Source organism: Tenrec ecaudatus, chromosome 6, assembly GCF_050624435.1.
Source record: "Tenrec ecaudatus isolate mTenEca1 chromosome 6, mTenEca1.hap1, whole genome shotgun sequence".
Taxonomy (NCBI): Eukaryota; Metazoa; Chordata; class Mammalia; order Afrosoricida; family Tenrecidae; genus Tenrec; species Tenrec ecaudatus.
The window spans coordinates 59,221,069-59,247,547 of record NC_134535.1 but is presented as its reverse complement, the minus strand read 5'-3'; the positions used below and the strand labels follow the sequence as shown (position 1 = coordinate 59,247,547).

Genomic DNA, 26,479 nt, shown 5'->3' with positions numbered 1-26,479 from the left:
GCAAGATCATACTCTACCTCAACAAAGGCCAATCCAAATGCTATTCCAATAACTATAATAAGATATTTTTTGAAAATCTGTTTTATAGCAGGAGCACATGCCTGTTAAAAAATAAAAAGTTACTTTTAATGAAAGGTTGACTTTATTATCATTAAAAAATGTATTGGGTTGGTTGACTGTCTAAATAACTACCAAGGAACATAAGCCCCCAAAGGAATTCAATTGTTTCTTCCATGACTCTCCAGCCCCAGCCCCACAAACTTTAACTAATGTGATAACTTTCAAACTTTAAAAATCAGTTGAAGAGAAACAGTATTGTTGCAGCTAATGAGTTGTAGAATGTATGGGTCTTTCATTATAAATGATAATTTTATCTAAACATCGGATTATTCATCTTTGAGTTGAAATTGCCTAATGCTTTTATTTCTTAGATTTATAAGTTGCACACCAAGCTTCCAGATTGAAGTGTTTAGGTAATACTGTTGTAATTTTCCATTTTTAAAATAAAGGTTTTAAAAATTCCTTATTAATAATGATCAGTTATGTGTCTTAAAGAGGAATACAAAATTGTTGTTAAGTCTTTATAGGTTTCCAAACATACTTGGCCTACAACATGCATTTCAGAGAAGACAAGTATAAAGACTCAGCACACCCTCCACTATTATAAACCTTTGTACAATAGCCCATCCAGGATAAACTGGAGGAATCTGCTCTTGCAGCCCCCGGATAGTTCCAGCACCCCACCCCACCCCACCCCAGGGGTGGTATCATTCACTTTGAAGAGCACTGCTCTGGATAGAAGAGAAAATATAGAAATTTGCCTCTGCACACTTTTTGAAATGTTCAGATCAGCATGTACTTCCAATCTTAAAACATTTTAGATCCATCCTAAAAATTCCAATAATTATACATTTCAAGGATAACTACAAAATGGGGCCATGATTCGGAATGTAATGATGGTATTACCTGTATTGTTAAAAAATTACATAATCTCTGGTAAGGACCCCAATAAAATGATTTATATTAAAAATACACCATCTTATGCTCTAGACATGTATGTGCAAAAGGACATTTGTTAAATTAAAAAGGAAAAAGTTCTTCATAGGGATGCTGAACTAGACAGTCTTTACCCCTTTATCCATGAATATAATGGATTTCTCCCTTCACTACGGTGCATCTGGGATTATCTATGAGATTCATGATTATGTCTCCTGAGCAATCATTCATCTAAGGCTCTACTCTACCCCACTGTCCACCCACTCATCCTACTTGGCAAGAGAGGAACAGCAAATAAAACATGTGAATTATGGTTATTCCAGAATTCTTACTTTTCCAAACATCTTGCAAATAACACAAGATACATAGAAATATTTAATGAATCTATGATCTTTTCCTGGGACACTGGAACAGCTATCAGTCTACAGTCAGTTAAACTAGCAGTCTACAGCTTCGAGGAAATATCTATTATTTTTTCTAGATTGTGCTGCTGGCTTTTCAAAGTCTATCTTGAGGGGAAACATCTTAAGGTTGAATCTTTTGCAGAAGACTAATAGCTATCTGTAATTTAATTTACTAATTTCCTCATTAGCCTAACTAAAACCTAATTTAGTTATACCTATTTAATTCCCTATTCTTTGTGGATAGCATGTCACTAAAATTAGTTAGGGAGGACAGAGGCTGGAATGAATATGAAAGTATAAAAATGTCTTAATTTTATTACTTTGGCAATGAAACATCCTAATAAGGCCACAGTCTGGAGGATAATGTCTCTCCCATGAGTTACTGTAAATATTAGTGGCATAAATTACTCTTCAGAACAGAGCTGCTCAAATTTTGGTACGAGTTTTGAAAGGGATGGGACCAGTCAGGAGGAAGAAGGTGCCCTCTGAAGCCCTCTATCCTTCCTTTTACACAGTCATCTCACGAGACACTCATCAATGCAAATATCGCATGCTTGAAAATAACGTTCAGTGATTACAGCAAGTTGTACATCGTAAATTATAATAACTTTGAGGTGTCTCTCTCAACAGAGTTACTCAAGTTCAGAAGCTTGTCACGTTCTTGCAAGACTCTGGTTGGTGAGTGAACTGGACATTTTTGAGGAAAGTAGCTTAGTAAAGACTGGCGTAAGGGACAGAGGTCACGTCCTCAGGGAGAACAGTCAGAAGCACTCCCATAGTTGGCCCTTCTCTCAGTACATTAGCTGCCCATTGGACTGAAGTGGCTTAACAACTATCTCGCCGGCCTCCTGGTTCGCGTATCAGCTTCCTTCGCTGTGTGAAAGCAAGGACTGTGTCCTGTTCAGAGACGGATCCTTGCTCTCTAGTGCCCAGTAAGAGGCACACAGGAGGTAAGCAATAAATATTTGGTACATTAATAACTAATAGAAATATGACATTGACATCGAAAAGATTATTCTAAATTTATAACATAGAAAGTGCAAGTGTGTGGGTTTGCTTTTCCCCCCTGATTGTTTTAAATGTCAGACTTAACTTCTCCACTGGAGCAATAACTATGCACTGTCAGCTACCCTTAATATTCACAACCTCAATCCTTAAAGGGTAAATCCTATCTTTAAACTTATGCAATTAGTAGTTAGAACATGAACCTTCAATTGAAAAAGACCTTAGTGTTTCAAAATTAAAGCACACATGTTGATTAAACAAAGAACTTGTGATAAAATAGAGTGAGAACAATGACTAGAGTGCCCAGAGAGGGACAATGAGTCATATATTCATTGTACTACCTTTCTCTTACAATACATTATTTATTTGACCTATTAAAATTGGTTATAAATGTTGTCAGACTCATAGAAGATATAAATATAGATAGATTAGCTAGGTATAGGTATACACACAATCATGAGTGTACACACATATAAAATCTCTTTATTGTTGGGAAATTTCAGTGATTTTGATACCATGATTCCCATCATTCTTGCTGACCTTGTTTGTTTCTTTTCTTTCTTTTTTTTTGTAGAGACTTTCATTGTGAAAAGAAAGTGACAGAATTAATTGTTCCATTTAATTCGATTCAATTCTCACCTCTTTATAAACAGATACTCCTGAATAAGTTTCACAAGACGAATTCATCACATCTGAACATGTACAGTACTTGGAATATTTTTGGAAATTAGGTCCCCAGTCAGAAGCTCCATTTATTAAACCACAGCATTTTAACTGTATGGTGAAAAGAAATATAAAAAACAGTCAAAAAGAAGACCAAAGGCATCATCAATGAACAGATTGATATTCATATGAAACTTTGATGATTTTTCTTATACTAAAATATTGTGTGAATCATCTTGCCCATCTCCATGAATGTATAAGGAAAGAGGAAGTTCTCATTTTGGTCTTAATATTAAAGAAGGAAAGATGGGCTACAGATATTTCAACAATTAAAGGAACTTGGGGAGAAGATAAATTCCCATTTATAATAGTAAAAGAGTAGGTAAGAGTCAGATCTCTGTGTCCTAGATTTTAGCAAAGAGAATTTCAAAAAGTTCATGAAGGACCCAAGGTCTTCAAAGTATGGTTGCTCTAAGGAAATGTAAAGTTTTAAAAAGGAAAAAGTTATCTTACAATCATTCGCCATTACTTGTTGAGAGGAAGGAAAGTGTGCAAAGAATCTCAGAGGCCAAATGGATGCTCAAAGCGCTTCCCCCAGACTGCGTTTTACATACACAGAGAGAGAGATGTAGGAGGGGATGAAGCTGTGCAAGTGATGTCAGGAATACTGAAACCCAGAGTAAGCTGAGTTGTAAGGAACCACTAAGAGAAGAAAACGGAGCTTTGAAGTCATTTTTGGAGGAAAAGTAATAAATTTGGGGCTTTATAAATTACTGTTATTGTTGTTAAGTACCTTTGACTCTTAGAGACACCATGTGACACAGTAGAAGTGCCTCACAGAGTTTTCTAGACTGTAACCTTTACGTGAGCATACCGCGAGGTCTTGCTCCCATGGAGTACTGGGTTGGTTCAAACTGCCAACCTTTGGGTTAGGACCTGAGAGATTAGCCATTGTGCTAGCAAGATTCCTTTAAGGAAGTGGAAAGTCCAGTGATTCAGGGTTTATAGTATATAATAATATTAGATGAAAGAAGAGGTTAATTATCTTTTCTTCCTTCCTTCTGTTTTATCCAGGAAAAACAGAACAAAACAAACAAACAAAACAAAAATCTGTATTAAAAATGGTAAGAAATTTGCTGAAGGAAACAGAGGTCCTGGCTATACTTGAATCCATTACTGTGCCAGAACTTTGAAAGGATTCTCACTTGCTGGCTGAATGACGAGGTTATCAATGTTATTTAAGTCTCTCTGTGTCACACTTTCTTCATCTGCAAAATACTGGGGACAGTTGCTAATCATAGAATCAAATGCAGAGGTTTGTTGTAAAGATTTTTAAAAAGCACATAAAGATGTCAACTGCCAAGGTCAGTGGCTGGGCTCACAGAAAGTACCCAATGCCTGTTAGCTGCTATTGTTTGTGGTGCTGGTGGTGCTGGCAGTAGTGGCGTTTCCATTTTGCTCTCACAAGAAATGCATTCTGCTCAACATTGTTATCAATGATTTGGAGTATCTTTTAAACTCTAGCTGATGTAGTTAGGTCCCACCGAGGCAGTTCCAACCCAGTGTGACCGGATGCACAACCGCACTAAGCACTGCCTGCTCCTGCGCCATCCTCCTGATCGTCCCGGTGCCGGAGCCCAGTGCTGCAGCCGCGATGTCAAACTTGTCGTGAAGACCTTGCTCTTTTTGCTACCCCTCCACTTTATCAAGCGTGACGTCCTTCTTCGGGGACTGATTTCTCCCGACACCATGCCCAAAGTATGTAAGATAAAGCCTTGCCATCCGTGTTTGTAAGGCGCACTCTACTCTGCTCAGACTTCTTCCAAGACAGACTGGTTTGTTCTTTTAGCAATCCGTGATATGTTCAGTAGTCTTCACCAGCACCACATTCCGATGCATCGGTTCTTCTTCATTCGTCCTTATTCAATGTCCAGCTTTCACGTGCATCGGAGACAATGGAAAATACCATGGCTTAGGTCAAGTTCACCTTCGTGCCTGGCCTTAGTGCTCAGAGTAACACCCTTGCTTTTCGACACTCTTAAGAGATCGAGTGCAGCAGATTTATCTAATGCAGCTCATCTTTTGATGCGGCCTTCAAGAAATAGGATTGATAGTACGGAGAATAGAATCTAGTTTCACACAGGGTGAAACAATAGACTTAGAGGTAGTTACCAGCTTAACTAAAGCAGATACAAGTGCTGCATTTCGACTCAAAGACCTAACTACACAAATATATGACTCATCTGAGTGTGAAATGCGAAAGAGCTAGAGATTTCCCAGGTGCAGATTAGCCAGGAGGGTAACATTGAAACAATCATCTTCCTTGTTTCTCTTTGAGAGAGGACCAATTGCTCACTCTTTCCCATTAAGTAATCTTGAGTAGGATTAATTTACACGAAGGAATCATTAGTCTCACTATATGGTTTATATCACTATATATCTCAGAATTAATTAGGGAGGCACAGAACCATATTTTCAGCAAGAAGGCTAGGAGGTAGGCAGGTTGAAATTTGATATAATATTTGGCAACTACTTCAGAGACGGAAGCAGATGAAGAAATCGGGTAAGATTTATTAATCGAGATGTAACAGCTGGATGAACAAGGCCGTGTCCGATGAATGATACAAGAGCATCTATGCAGCCACTGGCAAGCATTCCAAAGGGACACACTCAATCAGCAAGTTAGAAGAAACCTTCTATGAGAACCATCTAGAACACGATGAGAAAGATGCTGAGCAGCTGTGACATATGTCTGGTGCACCAGGACCTCAACTTACTTACCTAGGATCGGGCAGGACTCTTTTCCCCTAAAAAGCATAACTAGAAACAGACAGGCATCATGAATAAGAAAGACACACAGACAGAAAACCTGTGAAATGGACACCAAAGAAGAAATATTCCTCTAAGAACACACGGAGCTTTGAACACAGGATTTCTATGTACCAGGAGCATCATTTAGAAAGCCACAGTTGACGCTGAGACTGTGACCCATCGGGTTTTGGGCAGAAGCCCACGGGTTATTCTGGTGCAGTTTATCCCAGGCCAACTGAAGCGTAAAGGCCTAGCCCCACATCGAGGAGAGATTAAGGTCACCTAACATCTTTCTTCTTTAGCCTGGATAAATCTGAGCTTGAAAATGGGAGTGATTCTATAAAGAACAAGAGAATAAGGGGAAACAGCTATGAGGGAGCTAGCCAGAGGGCAACACAGAGGAGTTCAACAAGGACAGATGATACTGCACCCCAGAAATGATGAATGTCTTGGGCAGAACCACCAACTGACAAAGGGCAGGAGAAATCAAGGATGCTGTGACCTGGAAAGCGCCAAGCACAACTTTTAGGAGTCACACAATAGCCATATTCCAAGGGCAAGTCTCCTGTGTCAGTGCCTCAATAGAATTTCTTTTTCCTGGGAAACTGTGGGAGAAATGATATCAGTTCCAAGGAGGGAGATGTAGTTTCACATTAAGATAACATAGCAAGGAGCAGATCTGTCTATGAATGAACGGGATGAAGGAAGCCTTCAGCTCGGCAGTATTTCGTTAGAAAATGGACGACCACATACAAAAACTGCAACCAAATGGAAGTTTGAGCCGCATCCACATAATCTGTCCCTCCTAAGTGATTCTGAGAATTTGTGAAACGATTGTTGTGCGTAGTTAATATGAAGAGATCTTGAATGATGGTGTGTTCAGAAGGAATTCCATGGACTAAGTAACATTGTAGTTCAATCTGAAACCGCAAGTAGGACTCAGAAAGAAAGAGAACAATAGTAACTACATTCCAAGACTGGAAATGAAGCAAAGGCAGGAAGCAGAGTTGTTCTTGGGACCCAGAGGTGGTCTGGACAAAGTGTGGCAGCTGATGGCAGTTGCAATTGTACTCTTGGGAAAAAAACTCCTCGCCTGCCTCAAGGTTTCCTCAGCAAACTGTTTTGAAAAAGTGGTTGTCTGCCATTCACTTAATTCCAATGATCCCGACACCATGTGACAAAGCAGAACTTCCACACAAGGGTTTAGGCTACAATCTGTACAGAGGCAGATCACCAGGACTTTCTTCCAAGGTACCTCTGGGTGGACTTGAACTTCCAATCTTATGAATAACAGCTGAGTTCATTGGTGAATGCACTACCCAGGGACTTCCATCTGTAAAATCCAGATAATGATATTACCCACCATGTAGGCTGGTTGTGAGGAATACCTGAGCTACTGTCAGTAAAGCCAGGACTACAGGAAATGGCAATAAATTTCAGCCCTAGTTGTTTGTACCAAGGTGTGGCAGGAAAGAGAGTGATTCTTCAACCATGGCAAAGAAACGATGTTTCTACATGAAACTATTAAACGAATTATTGTTGTGACCTAATTGAGGCTTAAACTCATAAGCACATCTTTCTTAATTGCTGTCCTTTTAAACTGCTTCTGAATCGATGCCAAGCTAGAACAATATTGCAAATGGCATTATATTGCTTTTATTCCATGGAAAAATAATCACTCAAATCTTCAAGATGGAAACATTTTTCAATTTTTCAATAAATACACACAGAACTCTATCCAGCTTCCCAGAGACACGATTTGACTTAACGTTACCGTTTCTTCCAGTTCGGCTAACGTGGTCTGGTATTTCACGGCTGATTCACTTGTTTCCCTCAAAAGGTTTATATCTTCATGGAGTGTTTGATTAAGTTCGCGTTCCATCTGAGGATTAAAAATTGTACATTATTCATACAGGAAGGTAGCACTTCACTTCCTCAGAACTTGCCGAAAACGTGAAGCATCACACGGAACACACCTGAGGCTTCAAGATCACTCCTACGACGCCTGCTGCCACCTGAAGAATCAGGATGAGAAGCAATCCTATGAAAAACTAAAAAGAGAGAAACGAACATATTTTATCCACAGTGCACTCAGTCACATCCTGGGACATCGCAGTCTCTCTCTCTCTCTCTCTCTCTCTCTCTCTCTCTCTCTCTCTCTCTCTCTCTCTCTCTCACATCTCGAATGAAGGAGTAGTTCTCAGACTCTTCATTGTTACTACACTAGACTTACACTGAGGAGCTCCGGTCCCACGGTGATTACTGATTGGGCTCCAGGCGCAAAGCCAGCAGTTTAAATCCCCCACCTGCTCCACAAGCGAAAAAGCAGGCTTTCTACTCACGTACAGGCTTTCACCTTGGAAACCCACAAAGGGGGTTTTGCCAGGAGTTAGAACTGACTAGATAGCAGTCAGTTTGTTTTCGGTTGTTTTGTTCCAGTTTTCTTTTGTGTTGCTGTTTCGCTGGAACCCGCAGATTTAGGGCTACCCCTGCTCAGAGACAGTTCAAAGTCTGATCAAGGAAAGTCGCTAGAAGGAAAGTTTATTGGTACCGCTGCTGGGATAGGTATATAATCAATGGAAGGAGGTTTGGAAAATTGGAGGAGGAAATTATTTGGATATTATCTTCTTTTCCCTCCCTTTCTTCATTAAGCGCGCGCGACGCACGCACACGCACACACACACGCACACACACACGCACGCACACGCACGCACACGCGCACACACACACACGCACACACACACACACCACTAGCTTCAAGATAGTATTTCAACCACCACCACAATCAACTGGGACCTTGTTATAAATGCAGGTTTCTGGAACCTACCAAATCATACTTTGGCAGAGTGCAACCCACAATCAAAATTATATATATTTTTTACTAAGCAACTTCCTTAAGTGCTCAAATTGAGGCTTTTAAAACAAACTGACAGCCAATGGGGACACTGCCCTCATGACAAAGCATAATAAAGGGTTTTCTGGGACTGACACAATAATTCTTTTATTGGAGAAATAATTCTAAATTAGCTCTAACAAACTCTTGTGTAAGATTTATAAGTAAATAATATTTGTAAGTAAATACATGTTTTTTTCTGTGAAGTTCTTACATTTATCATTTTCAACTATGGTCATATTTTTAAAATGATGCCTGTGGATTATCCTATTCCCATTTATCCTTGAAAAAGTTACATTAAAAATTATTATCTCCCTTACAAGTGTCTTCGCATAGCACATAGAAACTTTCTGATCGGACTCTGACCCACGCTGAGACTCATCTCCCATTCTGAACTGGAAACAAATCTCTGGCTTTCTCCAGCCATGTCCAAGGCTTTACGGTTGCCGTGTTTGCCAACATTGTACTAACAGTGCTCTTCTTGAAAAGCTAATCCTGATCTCACCCATGCAAACCCCTTGATCATTTCTGCCCTAGGATTAACACACTCTGCTATTTGTGTTGTTGTTATTCTTTTTTTTAATCATTCTATTGGGAGCTCGTACAGCTCTTATCATAATCCATACACACATCCATTGTGTCAAGTACATTTGTTGCCATCATGATTTTCAAAACATTTTCTTTCTACTTGAGCCTTGGTATCATTTTCCCCCTTTCTACCCAACTGTTCCTCCCTTATGAACCCTTGATAATTTATTTTTTTAATGTTTTTCATGTCTTACACTGACCTATGTCTCCCTTTACCCACATTTCTGTTGTCCATCCCCCTGGGAGGGGGTTATATGTTGATCCTTGTGATAGGTTCCTCCTTTATCCCCCCCACTTTCCCCTTACCCTCCTAGTATTGCTACTCTCATTATTAGTCCTGAGGGGGTTATTTGTCCTGGATTCCCTGTGTTTCCAGCTCTTATCTGTACCAGTATAAATGCTCTGGTCTATCCAGATTTGTAAGGTAGAATTGGGGTCTGAGGTAGCTAGTTTATTGTGCCAACCTGGGCGGTAAACACATGTGGGGTTAATTGAAGGGCAGAGGGATAAATGGCTTGGTGGGCCTCACCATTCTAGTTCTTGGATCTCTTGCTTTCTGATGGCCAGACCAGGGTGAAGCTGCCTTAGCCAGTTTCCTGCTTCAGCTGGCAAGGCTCGCTTCCTGCAAGACATCCCTGAGAAGCCGCATGGAACTACCCCAATGCAGCCCTGGGTGCTAGAGTACCTGGGTAGAGACCCCTGCCAGCGCTGAGATGTTTACACATTCACTGACTCAGCTTTCCTCCTGCAGTCGGCATCATAGTGGTGTGTGTTTTGTGAGATAGAGGAGGACTTTGTGGATTGGTGTTGGACATATGGGGTAAAGGGTTAATGTTGACTTGTAGGTTTGGACAGCTCTGGGTTTGAATGTTTTCTTGATGCACACTTAACCTTTATATAACTCTCTATTATACATGTGTTTCTGTAGATTTGTTTCTCTAATGTACCCAGACTAATACAGGGTCATAATAGTGGGAGGAAGGAAGCATTAAAGAACTAGAGGAAAGTTATATGTTTCATCAGTGTTTACTGCACCCTTAATGACCCGTCTCTTCCTTGTGACCCTTCTATAGGGAAATCCAATTGTCTACAGATGGGCTCCGCACTCCCTCTCATTCACATCAATATGATTTTTTGTTCTAGGTCTTCGATGTTTGATACCTGATCACATCGACACCTCATGATCACACAGGATGGTGTGCTTCTTCCATGTGGGCTTGGTTACTTCTCAACTAGATGACTGCTTGTTTATCTTCAGGCCTTTAAGACACCAGACACTTTATCTTTTGATAGAAGGCACCATCAGCTTTCTTCACCACATTTGCTTATGCACCCATTTTATCTTCAGCGATTGTGTTGGGAAGGTATCAAAGAGTGCCAAGTTATTAGAACAAAGTGTTCTTATGTTAAGAGAGACCTTGTGTAGAGGTCCAAAGCCCATCTGCTATCTTGATACTTAACATATAAATATATGTACATATATCTCGTTCCCTATCCTTATATATAAATATATTTACGTATGGACAAGCCTGTATTTAGACCTCTATAAATGTCTTTTGCTCCTATTTCTTTCCTCTATTTCCATTTGCTCTCCTCTTGTCTCACTATCATGTTTGGCCTTCATTCGGGTTTCACTAAGTCCTCTCAGTTACATTGGCCTTGATCAAGCCCTACCAGGCATCCTATACCTTCCTCGCCATTGATTTTAGATCACTTGTTGTTCCCTTGTCCCTAGGTTTTTTAACACCCACTTCCTTTCCCCTGCCTCCCCTTCTCCATGTTACCCTCCACCCCACCTTCAACCCAGAACCATCAGTCTGTTGTTTTCTCCTCTGGATTGTTTATCCCACCTATCTTATCTAAATAGACATGCAAAGAAAATAATAAGCTTTTTGTTCTTTTCTTGAACCACTCCCACCCTAGACACTTGTATACTTGCCAATTAGCCTAGCAGTTGATGTTGTTGTTGGTAATATTGAGTTGATTTTCATCCTATATCAACCCCAGGAGACAAAGTAGAATGATCTCTCTGAGTTTCTAGGCTGTGCTTTTTACATGAGCTAATCACCAGGTCTTTTTCTCATACCATCATTGGGAGGGTTTGAAGAGTCAGGCTCAATATGTAGCCAAGTACTGGCCTCTATTTGGAGTCAAATATATTACCTTCCATAATCAAACCCTCTAAAGGTTAGAATCTAAACAGTAGTTAGAGTTCTTATTGCCGCCATCTTGGCAAGTTCTTTTGACAGACAACAGGGATGGGAGAGAAACCTTGGAAATCAGAAAGCTGCGTGTTAGGATTTCCAAAGAACTCACTAGAATGAGCAAGCAGCGGCTTTCTTTGATGGCACCACAGCATCCCAGGAAACCCAGAATCATGGTGATGGAACCCACGGCAATCAAGAGGTTTGCAGGGACACTGGAGTAAGATTCTCCATGACTGATAAACTAGAAAGAAAGAAAGAAAGAAAGAAAATGAATGACAAGAAATTCCTTTCTTAAAGTTTATTTTACTCAACAAATATTTCTTGAGTAGCTACCATGGACCAGGCCCATGAGCTAGTTCTGGATTTTGAGATCCTTCAGTGACCTAAGCAAGCAAACATACCTGCTTTCCGGGAGCCCATGTGGCATTGACACGTGTCTGAAAAGTCTATGTTTTTTAAAATGATGAAGTCGGATGGAAGAAATGGAATGAGCTTTGAAAACATCGATAGTTCAAAAAACACTTAGAACAGGTTAACCTTATTCTTTTTGAGGTCACCATTGGCCCACATAGTTCATGCTTTATATGTTGTTGTTACTTACCATGAAATTAATTCTGACTCATGGGCACCCCAAGTTGCAGAGTAGAACTAACTGCACTCCTCTGGGGAAGCAGATTGCAGGGCTTTTGTTGCAAGGTTCCACTGGATAAGTTTGAACTACCAACCTCTTGCATTGTAGTCTAGCACTTAACCATCTGGCCACCCAGGGACTCCAATAGTTTATACGTGACTTACGACCAATGAATCGATGCCAACTCATAGAGACCCTGGAGGGAAGAGTAGAACTGCTCCTGTGGGTTTCTGAGACTGTAACTATTTACGGGAATAGAAAGCCCTGTCTTTCTCCTGCGGAGAGCTGGTGGGGTCAAACTGAAAGCTTTGCTGATCACAGCCCAAAGCATAACCACTTCACCACGAGGGCGCCTTTATTTATATGCGCAGCATTAAAAAGCACGTATTTTTCTGGCAATTTAAACTTATACACCCAAGTTCTTCTTGATACTACATGACTGGATCTCAAAGACATGAGCTAAAGATAACAGACGCAAACCAGTAAATTTGATATGATTCCATTTATATGAAATTCAAAAATAGACCAGATGAATTATGGTGTTAGGGCAGTGCTTGGCTTCACAAAACCCACAGATGAGAAAGAAGAAACTGACTGGGATGGGAGCAGAGGGACAGGATGGACTGATGCAAATGCTTTGTGACTTGACTGTGGTGGTGTCACGCAGAGCTAGTTATTTGTCAAAACAAACAAAAGACATTCAAACTTAAAAAAAGAAAAGTCCATGCCCAGCTTTTTCATATCAATTCCACTTCCTCATTTCCAGACAGTATAGTTCATAAAGTGTTCCGGAAGCTTCTTTGTTTTATCTGGCTTGTCAAGGAATGAGATAACTCAAACCCAACCCAACTCACTTCCGTTGAGTAGATTCTGACTCACACGGGTGGAATAGAATTGTCCCTGTGTGTTTCTGAGCTTGGAGCTCTTTAGGGGAACAGAATGAGTCATCTTCCTCCCACAGAGAGACTGGTGGCTTTGAAGTCCTGATCTTGTGAGTCACAAACCACTTATAACCCCAAGTCCTCAGGTTCTTATTGGTATACTGGGCTACACACACACACACACACACACACACACACACACACACACACACACAAAATCACTGACTCTATAGGACAGAATAAAACTGTCCCGATGGGTTTCTGAGAGTAAATATTCACAAGAGTAGAAATTCTTTTATCCGTCTTGCAGCTAGCAGCCCAATGCCACCAGGCTTCTTCCTGCATCATTCCGTTCTTCTTCCCCCTCGTCATCTCACAGCACTTTGCACCAGTTCACCATTTATCTTCAACATGTAGTCATAAGTAAATTGCTATTAAAAGTGAAACCTTGCTCTTGGGTTATGTGTGAATAACAGGCATAGCCCCTATGCTTTGTCTCACTTCTTATGGGCCCTTTTCAGATATAACATCAGTTCTCAAACTACCACAGTGCCTTTGCCTCCCCCAATCTGCAGCATAGCATGCAGGTCAACGCCCTTGAAGTCAGTACAAAATGACTAGTGTTACTGCCCAGATTTTGGTTTTAAAAACTTTGGAAATCAAATCAGAACCTAGAAGAAATCTTTATTCAATGATCAGAAGGAAGCAAAAGGCTAAAGTTACAGAAACATTAAAATATAGATCTATATTCCATTAAGAGACTTGTTACATAACTAAGGTAGTAACCCTGGGGCATTCAACAAACCCTTTGGGGTCCCCATTCCCCACTTAGAAAAGGGAACTGGGTCATCCCCTGGCATATCTAAGTCTTCCCGTGTCTCTCAAAACCTATGTTTACATATAATATTTCATTCTACATATTTAGAAAGCTTGATTAATCTTAAAGACTTTTTCTATTTGCTTTTTGGGTAAAGGGTCATTTGGTCCTTTGTTAGTTTGCTTGCTTGCTTGTTAAAATTGGAAAGAGAAAATCACTTTTGCTCATCAACAATCATCACCATGCACAAATAGAAACCCACTGCTGTCAAGCCAATACTGACTCTCAGTTCCTTATAACCTGAGTCAAGATAGGTGTGGATAAAAACACAGCCCTAGAAAACCACGTCTGTGAACTCAGCACCAAAGACCTCGTGAACAGAAAATCTAGACCAGTGTGGGATGACACCTTGATGCCTAAACGGGCTGAAACTTCACAGACCGAGTCACCAAAGCTGATGTGAGCTATCCCAGGCATATAAATAATAAGCCAAGCATCTACAATTGCGGCCAGCACTGGGCAGGAGGTGGTGAGGCACTTGCGTGAGACTGGCCTGGGTAGGCTGACCCCAAGGACAGAGATTGGCCAGAAAGTATTATGTCGATTTCCTGAGACCACTGTTCCAAGTTAAGCCCAATATGTAGCTAGATTTCCTCAGGAAATAAATGGAAATCTAAATTGAGACTTCTGTTCCTGGAATACGACAACAGCATTTAAAAAATTATCTGTGGCAAACACTGTATCCGTGCATGTATTAAAACAAGGGGAAAACTTCTAAAGAAGAGCAATGACCAGGTCTGAAAAAAGAGATGGTCAGGGGTCCTCTCTGGATGATAAAGGACCTCCTAGAACAAGGCTGGTGGCCCCTGTGCTTTGCCTTGCAGTGCTGACCTTATCCCGGGGGAGAAAAGGATGCCCCTTTAAGATACTTTAGTATGGAGAGATGTCCTCTCCCCCAGGGTCTTCTTTCCAGGGTTTATGCCAATCTTCTCCCTTCAAACAATACTGCCTCTGTTTTCTCACATGTAAAATCCAGCTCTTTGTACAGTTCTGACTCTTTGTCCCTGACTTTCAGTCAATAAAAATCTAATGAATTTCACCTATGTCAAACTGGTTAATATCCTGGCAGATAGGAGCTTTTGTTCAAGGGGGGAGGCTGACAGAAAACAAGAGTCAAAAAGTAACTCAAGAGGCTGTTCAGCTTCGTTGATTCAGTCTCATCCCCAAATGTCAAGCTCCACTTTCTCAGGAACAATGGTTCTCTTTTAATACAGCCAATATGTGTAATTTCTTAACAGACTAAACACTAAATTTATTTAGCAGAAGCACTAGAAGGAAAGAAAACATCCACCAGAAATAACACAAGAAGCAAGTTGTATACACATCTTAAAAAGGCCCGAGGACCCCCTCCGCAGGTGGCAGCTAATCTCTTTGCTCCAGTGTGTGTCCCAGATATCAAGCAGATTATAGATGACGGAGCTTCCACATACCTTCCATTATCCTTCTCAACCCCAGAAGGCAAGGCCATCAGGAAGTGAGTAAGGTGTATTTGTATAAAGCAATAGATGAAATCCTGATGGATCAGAAGGTTGCCAGCTGGTTGCCACAGACATCCTCAGTTTTCTCCCCATATTGAGATCCAAGAGCGAGCAAGGAACTAATTTTCGAGGAGTAAAATATGAGAGAGAAGAAAGCAGAAAAGCGAAAGAGAAGGCTTCCAGAAAGGCCATCCGTTTGAGCAAAGGGATCATAACAGATGTTAATTTGCTTTTAATGGTTCTTTCCAGTAGGCTGTGTCCAATGACATTTAGTTGCATCGTGGTATAAGTTTTAATGGAAAATGCATTATCTTAATAGCTGGCATCAAAAGCCCTCTTAGGATGGGAAACGTTGTATATTTCAATAAATTCCTTGAAAAAGCTCTAGGGAAGAGAGATGATTCTCTAGAGCAGCAAGCTCTCAGACAACAAAGAATGAGCAAGCTATTCTGCAAGAGAGCTAAGACTAGCAATTGGGAGAGAAGGGTTCCTGAGGAGGAAACGGAAGCAGAGAAGCCAGGGAAGGATGCCAGGATGCCACTCCCTGAAATGAAACATGGAATGAGCCTCTGTCCTCCCCTTTCCAACCCAGAGCAGCAACATTCTTTCCATACTTGTGATGCAGGGTACAAAACAGAAATGGCAGACACAGAATCCAAAGTCACACACTAAAATTAACCATATGAACTCAACATGGGCATGTGGGCTCTAGTGGGGTTGAGACATGATAATCTTCTCTAGATTCTAAGAGGTGAGATATTGCGACCTGACTTCTGAGTTAATGGGGGTAACTAGTTGCTTGTCACATAAGATTAAGTTGAGAGCAGGTTACTACAAAATGATACACACCTTTATTAAATAAAAATATCCAAATGTGCAACTACTGCTTCTTAACATAGCTCAAACTAGGTCTATCCACTTTTAACAGCGATGTCTCCGAAGAATTCTGCAATCTTTGACTTACCCCACACCAAAACAGAGGTTTTGGCATCCTCACGGGACCCCAATTGTGCTGTTTACATGTTGCATGTGAACACGTTACATGTGAATGTGTCGCACGTGTACACGTTACATGTGTACACGTTACATGTGTATGTGTTGGGGAACACAATGGAGTCTGCAGGGGTACGACCAGGATTGTAGGTCGGATGGGGTAAGGTTCTGGGTAGGATAGCCCTTCAACCTTCAAACAATGAACATGCACTTTGTCATGATGGGAGAAACATTCTTTGGGACAAATTTTCCTGGTCTTTTTCTCACCAACGCAGTTTTCTCTTTCCTTGAAACCTCTTCATAATAAATACCTGTGATCATTCCGTGTCTTTTGATGAGTTCTATCTAGATTTGGAGCGCCAAAAAGGAGTCCCCAGAATGGTGTGAGCTGACCTCACCGGCGGATCCCTCAAATGCTGCTGTTTAGATGAGATTTTTATGTTAAGCTACACCCATGAGATGAAGACAAGATGTGACTGAGAAAACTTGTCTGCAGTCGCCCACTGATCACAGGGATATTTCAGAAGTTTTGTTTGGAATAAACCCATGCATACATGAACCCACAGCAATACTGTTTTGACTTTCCCTAGAAAGTGGCCACCCGCAATATAAACCGTCCTTGTGCGCTGTGTCTTTACAACACATATTCAAATGACTCTCAAAGAGAACATCTTCCTGTTTCCCTCTTTCCTTCTGCACCCGCCCACCTGAGGATCAGCTTCATTTCCATCAGTACCTGTTGGTCATTTGGAGGTAAGGAGAGGTGATCGGTTTCCTAAAACTGCACATGAGGCCGGCCTTAAGCAATAGGAAAGGAAGCAAATTTACATTTTGTCACTTTTACACTTCACCACTTTCAATCTCCAGATTTCAAGTTCCATGCTGAGCACAGAACCACGCACATAAAAAGCAGTTTTAATGAGTCAAATTGAATCTTGAAATTACATAGCTGCACGAATGATTACCTAAGGCAATTAAGGAAACTGCTACTTAAATCTTTATTACTGTCATCGCTTTCATTGCTATAAAAGTCATACATAAATTACTTTGGGGATGTGGATGCCTTTATTTATTTATATATTTACCTCATGGTCACTTTTGGTTGTTCGTACCCATATAGCTACTCCCAGGATCACAGTACCACAGAGCTGCAGAAAAGGAAAAACAAGGATATTAGAATGTAATTATGATAAAACAAAGCTAATTCCATACCCAGCCTATCCATTCTGGCTACAATGGTTTGTTGTGAATTATTCCGTTATAACCTAAAAAACACTAAAGAAGCATGCTCTCATGTAGGTAATTGCTAAAATGTTAAACTGTAATTCATGTTTCATAAAAATAATTATCTCTCATCCAGTTTGTGGATCCATGAACAAGAACTCATCTCCACTGAGGGAGAATTCTTTTCCATGCTGTCCCCCCGCCAATCTTGCATTTTCTACATACCATAGCATACAAAAGATAATTCACAACAGAATAAAAATAAAACATTCTAATTATGCTACTGAATTGGTCTCTAAGGAACGTTCTGAGATGAAGATGGAGGGGACTAACTCACTAACTTGCCCGATATTCATTCCAGAGTCAAGGAAAAATTGGGATAGGCAGGGAAAAGCAGCAAATTGGGTAAAATTTACAGCAACAAAGGAATAAATTAACCCACAGTCTTTGTACCCTCACAAAGCTTTTAAAATGTAAGATCTATTAGGCGGTAAAGTTTACCCAGAGAGGAGGAACAATGAGGAACAGTATTTAGACTCTTAAATTCCTCTAATGACTTTACCAGATTATTTAATTTGGACAAAAGCCAACCCAAAACGTGCAATGAATTTTATGTTAGAGCAAGGAAATGCTGTCCTTCGGAATTTACCTCCCCCACCCACCCAACCCACATAAGAAAGAAGAGAAAAGATAAAGATCTGTATTATGGGCTGAAAAAAGTCCTATTATTAATTAGTTAGAGATATTGAAAGTAGGCCTGGTAACACATGAGACACAGCAAGCCCTGAAGGACTTTTCTAGACTGCCCAGGCTTGTTGATATTCTGATGGAGCAATGCCTACATCCTCCCAAACCTGAAGCTCTCGGGCCATCTTGGCTTTCATGTACACTGAGCCACACGCAAGCAACCCCACACCAGCAGTGTCCCGTTTGGTGGGTGCTCGTGACATTTACCATGGAGCTAGAGTCAAGGACTTGGTTTAAACAAACCAGGGAGTGAAACGAACTTGCTGGAAAATAACACATAGAAATGAGTAGGGTTCATAATCTAACTTGAAAGCCATCTAAGTACAAACCCTCCCATTTTAGATAAAGAAACTAAAGCACTGAGAGTGCATAGTTATGTTGAGAAAATTCAAGCTATTCCTGCTTACCATCATTAACTGATATTCATGAAACTATCAATGAAAAAACATTAAGAGCTCCTCAAAAGTAAAGGTGTGGTTTATATGCTTCCTTTTTGCTTTTGTGTAACTCTTTAGCCCTTGTTTTCAAACAATTACACATCAAAATATTCCGTCTTTGTCGCAGAAAAGGCCCCTGTCACCTCAGGTTTAAAAGAATGTGTACCCATTATTCCAGAAACCAAGAATATCTAGCTTAACTTCCACCTTGAGAATTAACCACATTGTCTCAGAGAACTTGAAGTTGGCCCAGCTATCATTTCCTATCTTCAAATTATTTTTAAAAATATTTTCTTCAAGCTTTATTTTAAAGAGTTAAGGAAACCAAAAGCCAAACTCACTCCTATTAAGTCCCTTCTAGCTCACAGCTTCCCAAAGGCCAGGGTAGAACTGCTCCTATGGGTTTCTGTCTACGTGTGTTCAGCTCAATCCATGTATTTGCTGCCACTCAAAATATCTAGAAAATATTTTGCGTTTTCTCATAAACTTCAGTAAGTGATATTTAGTTTATTTTCTTTGGCTTAGCTCTTAATATATGTTACTAAATTTTTTATTTATATTATATTCTCCTTGAAAATAGTTTTTACATTAGCACTTAGGCTCATAGCTAAAATATGATTACTTAGACATGAGCTTATTTCCAGAATTTTGTTACCATTATCTTCCCATGCTTAACCTGCATTCTACTTCATAGATCAATCATTTGCTGCATGTTAAAAGTCAAATTTTTAATATGAGCATCTGAAGATATCGTTCTGTCTTGGTCATGTGTTCCTTAACTCAGGAAATTGGATGGGTTTTGTTTGGTCACTTTTTGCCATTTTGTGTTGCAATGAGAGAAACCATCTTTGGTGTGTATGTTCCTTGCTGCTAGTTTTTGTTTGTATCTAGACATTTGTAACCTGCATCTTTCTCTGTTCATTCAGTAGTTTTCCACAGCATCGCTCTAAACATAGGTGTCTTCTTTCATTGACCTTTCACAGGGCACTTGGCATCTGCCGATGAGCTATGCTTTCAGCTCCGCCAGATTTTCGTCTGGTTGTTTGGTTTCATGGACTCTGGTCTCTGGTCCAGGAATACAACGTGTTTTAGATCTCCACTCTGTTCTCTTGGTGTTTCATCGTCTTTCACATCATTTTCACCTCTTTCCGTTTTTCCTCCAGAAGCTTCTCCATTTGGATTCTTCTAGCACGATCTCTGTGACGGCTCTCCGAGAGGCCATGAGTTGGCATCAACTCAATGGCAGGGTGGTTGGCTTGGTCTCTGTGAAATGTGTTGCCCAGAGTGGATTCTAATTTACTTCGAGTTTACTCTAAGGCAGTGGTTCTCCACCTTCCAAATGCCGAGACCCTTTCATCCAGTTCCTCATGTGGTGGTGGCCCCCCAACCATAACATTATTTCCGTTGCTACTTCCTGACTGTCATTTTGCTACTGTTATGAATCGGGTGACCCCTGTGAATGGGTCGTTCGACCCCCAAAGGTGTTGGCCACCCACAGGCTGAGAACCGCAGCTTTAAGTGCTGGTCTGTTTCAGTCATTTCCTTCCCTTAAGTCCTTCAGCTGCTGCCTAGTGGGAGTTCTTTGATGGCACTGTGTTGTCCATGCTGATTCTAGGAACGTGGAGCTACTACTGAAAAGCTAGATTTTCGAGGAAAGACCTGGTGACTCTACACGCGCCAACTTAGCCATGGAAGCCCTCTGGAGTGCAGTTCTGTTCGGATACACACGAGGCCGCACGCATCAGAGCCGCCTCAAAAACAATGGACTGTCTTGTAATTATGCATGCCTGCTCCGCTGCTCCCATCCTCCCACTTGCTCTCACGCCACATAATTCAGAGAGTCAGGTTTAAATAAAGTACAATGGCAGACATGAAAACACTGGTTCCTAAACTCTCTCATGTTCTGAATTCCTCCGGATCCCTTCAAACTCCTCATCTGTTGGCTCCCTCCACTGATGAAGACATTTGCCTCACAACTTGGCTCCTTCTCACTAGGCCCCATTTGGGATTATCTCATTTTGCTTTCCCATAAAGAGCTGGCTGGCTGTCCCATAGCGCACTGCCTCTGGTGATTTCCACATCTAGGCTTACTACGCCCCCCAAATGCCCCACGATCTCTACAGTATTCCCAAATCTGACCTATCTAAGAGGCACATTAAAAAAAATCTGGGCATTCCATATGCCGTTGACACAAAACTCAGGGAATTCGATTTCGTATTCATAATCCATACATTATCTAAACTTCCCCCCACCCCCAGATCACTCTATTTGGGGCTAATTCTAGCATGAACGATTAAGAAAGATTTTTTTTACTTCCCCATATTTTTCTCCAGTTTGTAAGTCTGACAAATGGAAATTACTGCATAGTTTTGTGGTATATCTGAGGTTCCCTAAAAGAAATGGGTATGTTTAGTTTCAACGGCCATATGCATATCATAGAGTTAGTTAAACATCTGGCCCTGTTTTATAAAGGCTTAGTTTCAGCAGTTTCACTAGAAAGAATGCATTTAAAAATATAAAGTCATTGACATGTAGAAGAAAACCACATCAGTAAAACCCTTAAAATCTTTGTTAAAGTAAACTTCGGGAATGTGACAAATTGCTAATTTCCTATGAAGGATCATAAAATTCCAACGGAGAGCTCTGTGTTGGGAATGGGTGGGAGAACAGAAGTAGAGGCATTCCTTGGCCTCAAAGATTTATCCTCCTCTCCAGATTTTGAGTTAAAATATTAATGTTACCTGTTGGCCTTTACAACTGTTATTCTCACTCAAGGATTCCACTTCAAGATCTTGTCTATAAATACCATAAGCCCCTCCACAGGATATAAGGGAAGCAGAGCCCTTTACCCAGAGACCTCTGAAGCAGCAGAAAGAGTTTCTCTTTGCTCTCAGAGAAACCAAGAGATAATGGTGCCCATCAGAGAAGGAGAGCGCTCTAGTGAAAGCAGTGGTGCTGTCTGAGCGTAACAAGGTACAGGTCTCTACAATTCCCTAGAATCCCTAATCTTACACAAAAATTACTGAGCCTACAATGTATCTCTTTTATAGAATTCCTGTATCATCACAAAGCAACACAATACAAAGAAACATTGCCATCGAGTTGATTCCATTCAGAACGACCTATAGACTGCTCTATAGGGTGCTCAATGGAAGCTATTGTCTCTCTCTCTCTCTCTCCTTTTAACAAAAAATGCAGTGAAGATAACTCTGCGGATTAATAAAGATACTCAAATAATGATCCATCACTATTTAAAGGTACTAGAAAATGAAGCCATCATTTGAATCTTGGTAGGCAACACAGAGGAAGCATTTAAGTTGCTTTTTCTATAAAACTGAACACTGCTAGTAATCAAAGAGTAAAGTTTAAAAAATGGTTCTCGGGGATGAACAATGGAAACATGGCTAAGGGGAGAGAGGATGGTATAAGATATGAAAATAATAATAATTTATAAATTACAAGGGTGGGAGGGTGGAAGAGGGTGGATAAAAAGAGGAACTTATACAAAGGGCTCACGTAGAAAGAAAATGCTTTTAAAATGATGATGGCAACATATGTACAAATGTGCTTGAGGCAATTGATGTATGGATTGTTATAAGAACTGTAAGAGTCCCCAATAAAATGATTTATTTTAAAAATTAATTAATTAAAAACAAAACAAATTGGGGGGGGACTCATTTTCATGCAAAGCATTTCAACTAATAGGTGACGAAAATTTGATAGCAGAGTGCCATCAGTTATTTTCGTCTTTCAGTGAACTAATGGATTCAGTTTCTGGAGCATCACAAAAAGAGATACACCCTGGCAATGCATGTCTCATGATGAAAGACCATCCCTTACAAAGTCGGTGTGTCCAGTCACCCATCACCCTCAGAATTCACCTGAACCTTTTCAAACTTCCAGATACAACTACGGATAATACAGAACTCAAGGATAATACAGAAAACAGAGGGACATGTCAAACTACACCATGGTCATGCAAATAGCAAAATCCAAGCCGTGGGAAATGCGAAAAGACAAGCAATGCAGGCCAGTGCATAAGGTTGCGATAGGAAAAAAAGAGATTGGGATGAAAGTAAAGCCTAAAGATTAAAAAAGACACAATCTCAATGTCTGGACGATATTTGCATACTGATTCACTAGGAATATTTATAAAGCAATCATAAATCTGAATGGTGAATGTACATTTGATTGTTAAAACATTCTTATTAATTTCTAAAGTGTGATAACAATATCGTGGCTACAGTTCTTTTTGAAGAATGGCCCTTTTGCAACATATATTAAGTTAGTGAAGGGTGAAATTATATGTCTGGTGTTTGCTTAAAAACAAAATGGGAGCGAGGAAGGGACTGAGACTAGGAGCAAGCAGGGATGGGCCATGGTTTCTGGCAGTTGGGGCTGGGTGATGGGTTTGATTTCCCTCTTCTTTCTTCTCTCTGAATGCTCAAAGGTCTCCAGAATAAAAAGCCCAAAACAAAACAAAACCAAAGGCATCGGCATTTCACTGTTTATGTTTTACTCCCAATGTTTAACCAATTTTAAATAGTTCAAGGAAAGAAACGTATTTGGTGTTAACTTTTAAAAACTACGCATGAACTCTTTAAAATCTGCAAAAGCAGCCCAGTTTTCAGAGCAAAGAGAAAGAACCAGGGACAACCTTCTATCTACTAGTTTTATTTATTTGTTTGTTTTCTTACATACTTAGTCCACCGATGTTCTTTACAGTTACTGATCAGTGAATGGAAAGTCATTTTACACGATAAGATTGCATTTCTGTAGTTTATTGGTAAAGCCATTTTTAAAAATCCGATGGACACCATGATTTGCATGTTTTTGTTAAGATACTTTGAGAGATCTCCACAAATTCACTTGCAACAGTCTTCAGGGGCAACAAATAGACTAAAAAATCGTAACATCTATTTTCCAACCTGCTAATCTACCCTATTCATACTTTGTTTTGTCCATTTTCTACTACTAGATGTTACTTATCAGTTTATCTGATATGTGTGACATCAAAGGACTTTCAAAGGACATGTAATCAATTCACTAAAATAAAAATTCCTGTTGATGTAAGAGTAGTAACATATCAAAAAGGAGGAGAAAAAAGACTTTTGAATACTCATCTACACCAACTGGCTCTCTGTGTGGTATGTGGGGTATCTATTTCTTAAGGAAGCTTTCTGTCTTAGGGCTAGAGGGATGATTTTATCATGCATCCCCTCTTCACGTTTCTTTTCATGCAGTTAGTACCCCATACCCACCCTTCTCACCTGTTTCACACCAAAAAGTGCAGGGTGGGAACCAGAGACTCCACTCAGGAAGGGCATTGAACCGTGTTTCCCCAAAGGGTCCTTAACCTGCGGTGGGGAAGGGCCTGCCTGATATACAACTAAGGATAATTATCCTTTAATTAAAGGTCACTTTCTTCCTCCGTGATGGTTTTGCAACAATATCAAAACATTTATGAAATGTTTACGCGCTGAGATTCTGAAGGCCCCCCCGCTTTTTTTGTTTGGTCATTGGCCCATTTTCAATTACTGAAATAACCAAAGGAAGAATAAACAAATCCAAACAAGTACATGAAAATACATTTTCTTCCTCCTCCTCTTTCTCTACGACCAAGTCTGTTCTCACTTATGATATTTAGATCAAGGCCCCCTTACTTGCATAAAATTGATAATTAAAAGAAAAACACTTACCCAGAACAAGGAGTTGAAGATAAACATAGAATATTTCAAACAGCCACTCACACCTGCCATGCTGGCGAAGGACCGGGTCTCCAGATGCTGCGATTTTAACTCTTTGTGAGAGCGCCGTCCTGCAGCGTGCTCCAGAGAACCGGGCCTGCAGAGATCTCTGTGCCCACAGCTTCGGAGCAGGAAGCAGGACGCGCACAAAGGAGAGGCGGAGAAGGGCAGGAAATGTCCATTTATTAAATCAGATAAAAAATTAACCCGCACATTTAAATATCACCCAGGCTACCCCGACGCAAGTATTTTCTTTTGCTTGTCATGGCTCCTAGGGCGTTGGGCCAGGGTATTTATGAACCTTTCAAAAACTGCCTCCCGTAAAGTAAGCAGATACCGTGCTAAGGGAGTGGTTTTCAGACAGGCAGGGAAAGGCACAACAAGACTAAGTTGCTGGATTTCAGGAACCACAGCCTGACTTCTTGTTTCTCTTTTGTGACTACAAGGAAATTAAGGTTGTTTTGCTATGAAGTCAAGAAACAAACGTTGTCTCATTTTTGTACTGTGCTTTCTCAGAAATGCATCTGTCTTTAGCATTCTGCAAAATCTGAAGGTTTCGCCCTGCAACAGTGAAACCACCTTGTATGCAAACCTTCTGAAATGTGTTTCAGAAAGAAACCCACAGGGGCAGTTCTACTGTGTTCCATGGGCCCCTCTGGGTCCAAATCAACTTGAGAGGAGTGAATTTGAGTTTTGCATTTTTTTCCCTTAAATATCCCACAGGTAAGGGAAGGGAGAGGTAATCTCGCCTATAGTGATAAGAACATTTAATAGCCATCTTAAGGTTTTTACAATGTGAAAAAAGAAAGAAAGAAAGAAAGAAAGAAAGCTTGATTTAGTCGGACTGCCTCTATTGTTTTCATTTTATAAAGTGTTGGCATTTTGATAGCTCAGTTTGTTTTTAAGGTGGGTATTGGACTTTGCTTCCTCTGATAAATTGTGTAATCATTCCTCTTCAACTTAGAAACTTTCTAGATTCCTGGTCCTCTTGGATTTTAATATTCTAAATGGGAATATTATTTCATGATTCAGTGATCACTGATGCCACATTTTGTCTCTAGTGCTAATGGAAGGCAGCTCTCCCAAATAACAGCAAAACCCTCTGACCTAATCAGGGAGGTATAGCTGGCTCCAGATAAAGCCTGGGTCAGGCTAATTCCCATACTCTACCTCCTAAAGAGAGTATTTCTCCTCCTAAAATAAAAAAATAAAAAATGCTTTCAACCGGATGTTAGGAAAAGAGTAACATTTTTGTTAAACACTATTCTATGCAAAAAGATTTCTTCCATAAAATTTTTAAATGACTAGTTTAAAGAACATTTTTCTCATTTTTATTGACATACACATATGGAATCCCACTCTCTGGCTTTAAATACATTGTATATTTAATGTGTTAATAGTAATAATTCTTAAAAGTTATATATACCAATTCTGTAATAGGTTAAAAAATAGTGGTTTCAAACTTAACCATGAAAAATTTTGGTATCCTAAGCTGTTTCTGCCTAGAAAAATAATTCTACAAGCTTCTAAAGAGAGATTGATACATATCGGATAACCCATGTTGGAAGAAGAGTTGTTTGTTTGTATGTTTAATAAGAGCCCCAGTTTATTGGGGCTCTGATGGAAAAGAGCTTTTTTAATTGATTGAAAAACCAAGGCGATTCATAGTCCTAGCAATGATTATTTATCATCTGGAGACAAAAATCAAAAGGAACAGGTAAATTTAAATGCTGTTAAATTATTCTTGGATCTACCACAGTTTTGTTAGGAATATACCGAGTACATCTTCCCTATTGTGATTTGGACTAGATTTTTGAGGCGGATGTTAAAAGCCTCACAAGCAATATAGTCTTTGGTTATTCTAACGAGCCCTAGTGGGAGCGTAGTTGCGCGTGTT

At 40.2% G+C, this 26,479-nt stretch overlaps 1 protein-coding gene across 1 annotated transcript in view; it reads right to left on the bottom strand.

The window, feature by feature from the left end:
- TSPAN8 (tetraspanin 8) overlaps nucleotides 1-24,917 on the bottom strand; it is a 30,292-nt gene extending 5,375 nt beyond the window's left edge. The window contains exons 1-7 of the mRNA XM_075552776.1: nucleotides 24,535-24,917; nucleotides 17,513-17,575; nucleotides 11,677-11,808; nucleotides 7,856-7,930; nucleotides 7,654-7,761; nucleotides 3,045-3,179; nucleotides 18-101 (exon numbers count right to left, since the gene is read on the bottom strand). Of these exons, the coding sequence (XP_075408891.1) occupies nucleotides 18-101; nucleotides 3,045-3,179; nucleotides 7,654-7,761; nucleotides 7,856-7,930; nucleotides 11,677-11,808; nucleotides 17,513-17,575; nucleotides 24,535-24,594 (657 nt within the window). The 5' untranslated portion in view covers nucleotides 24,595-24,917. The remainder of the gene's footprint in view (nucleotides 1-17; nucleotides 102-3,044; nucleotides 3,180-7,653; nucleotides 7,762-7,855; nucleotides 7,931-11,676; nucleotides 11,809-17,512; nucleotides 17,576-24,534) is intronic.
- Nucleotides 24,918-26,479: the final 1,562 nt, after the last annotated feature.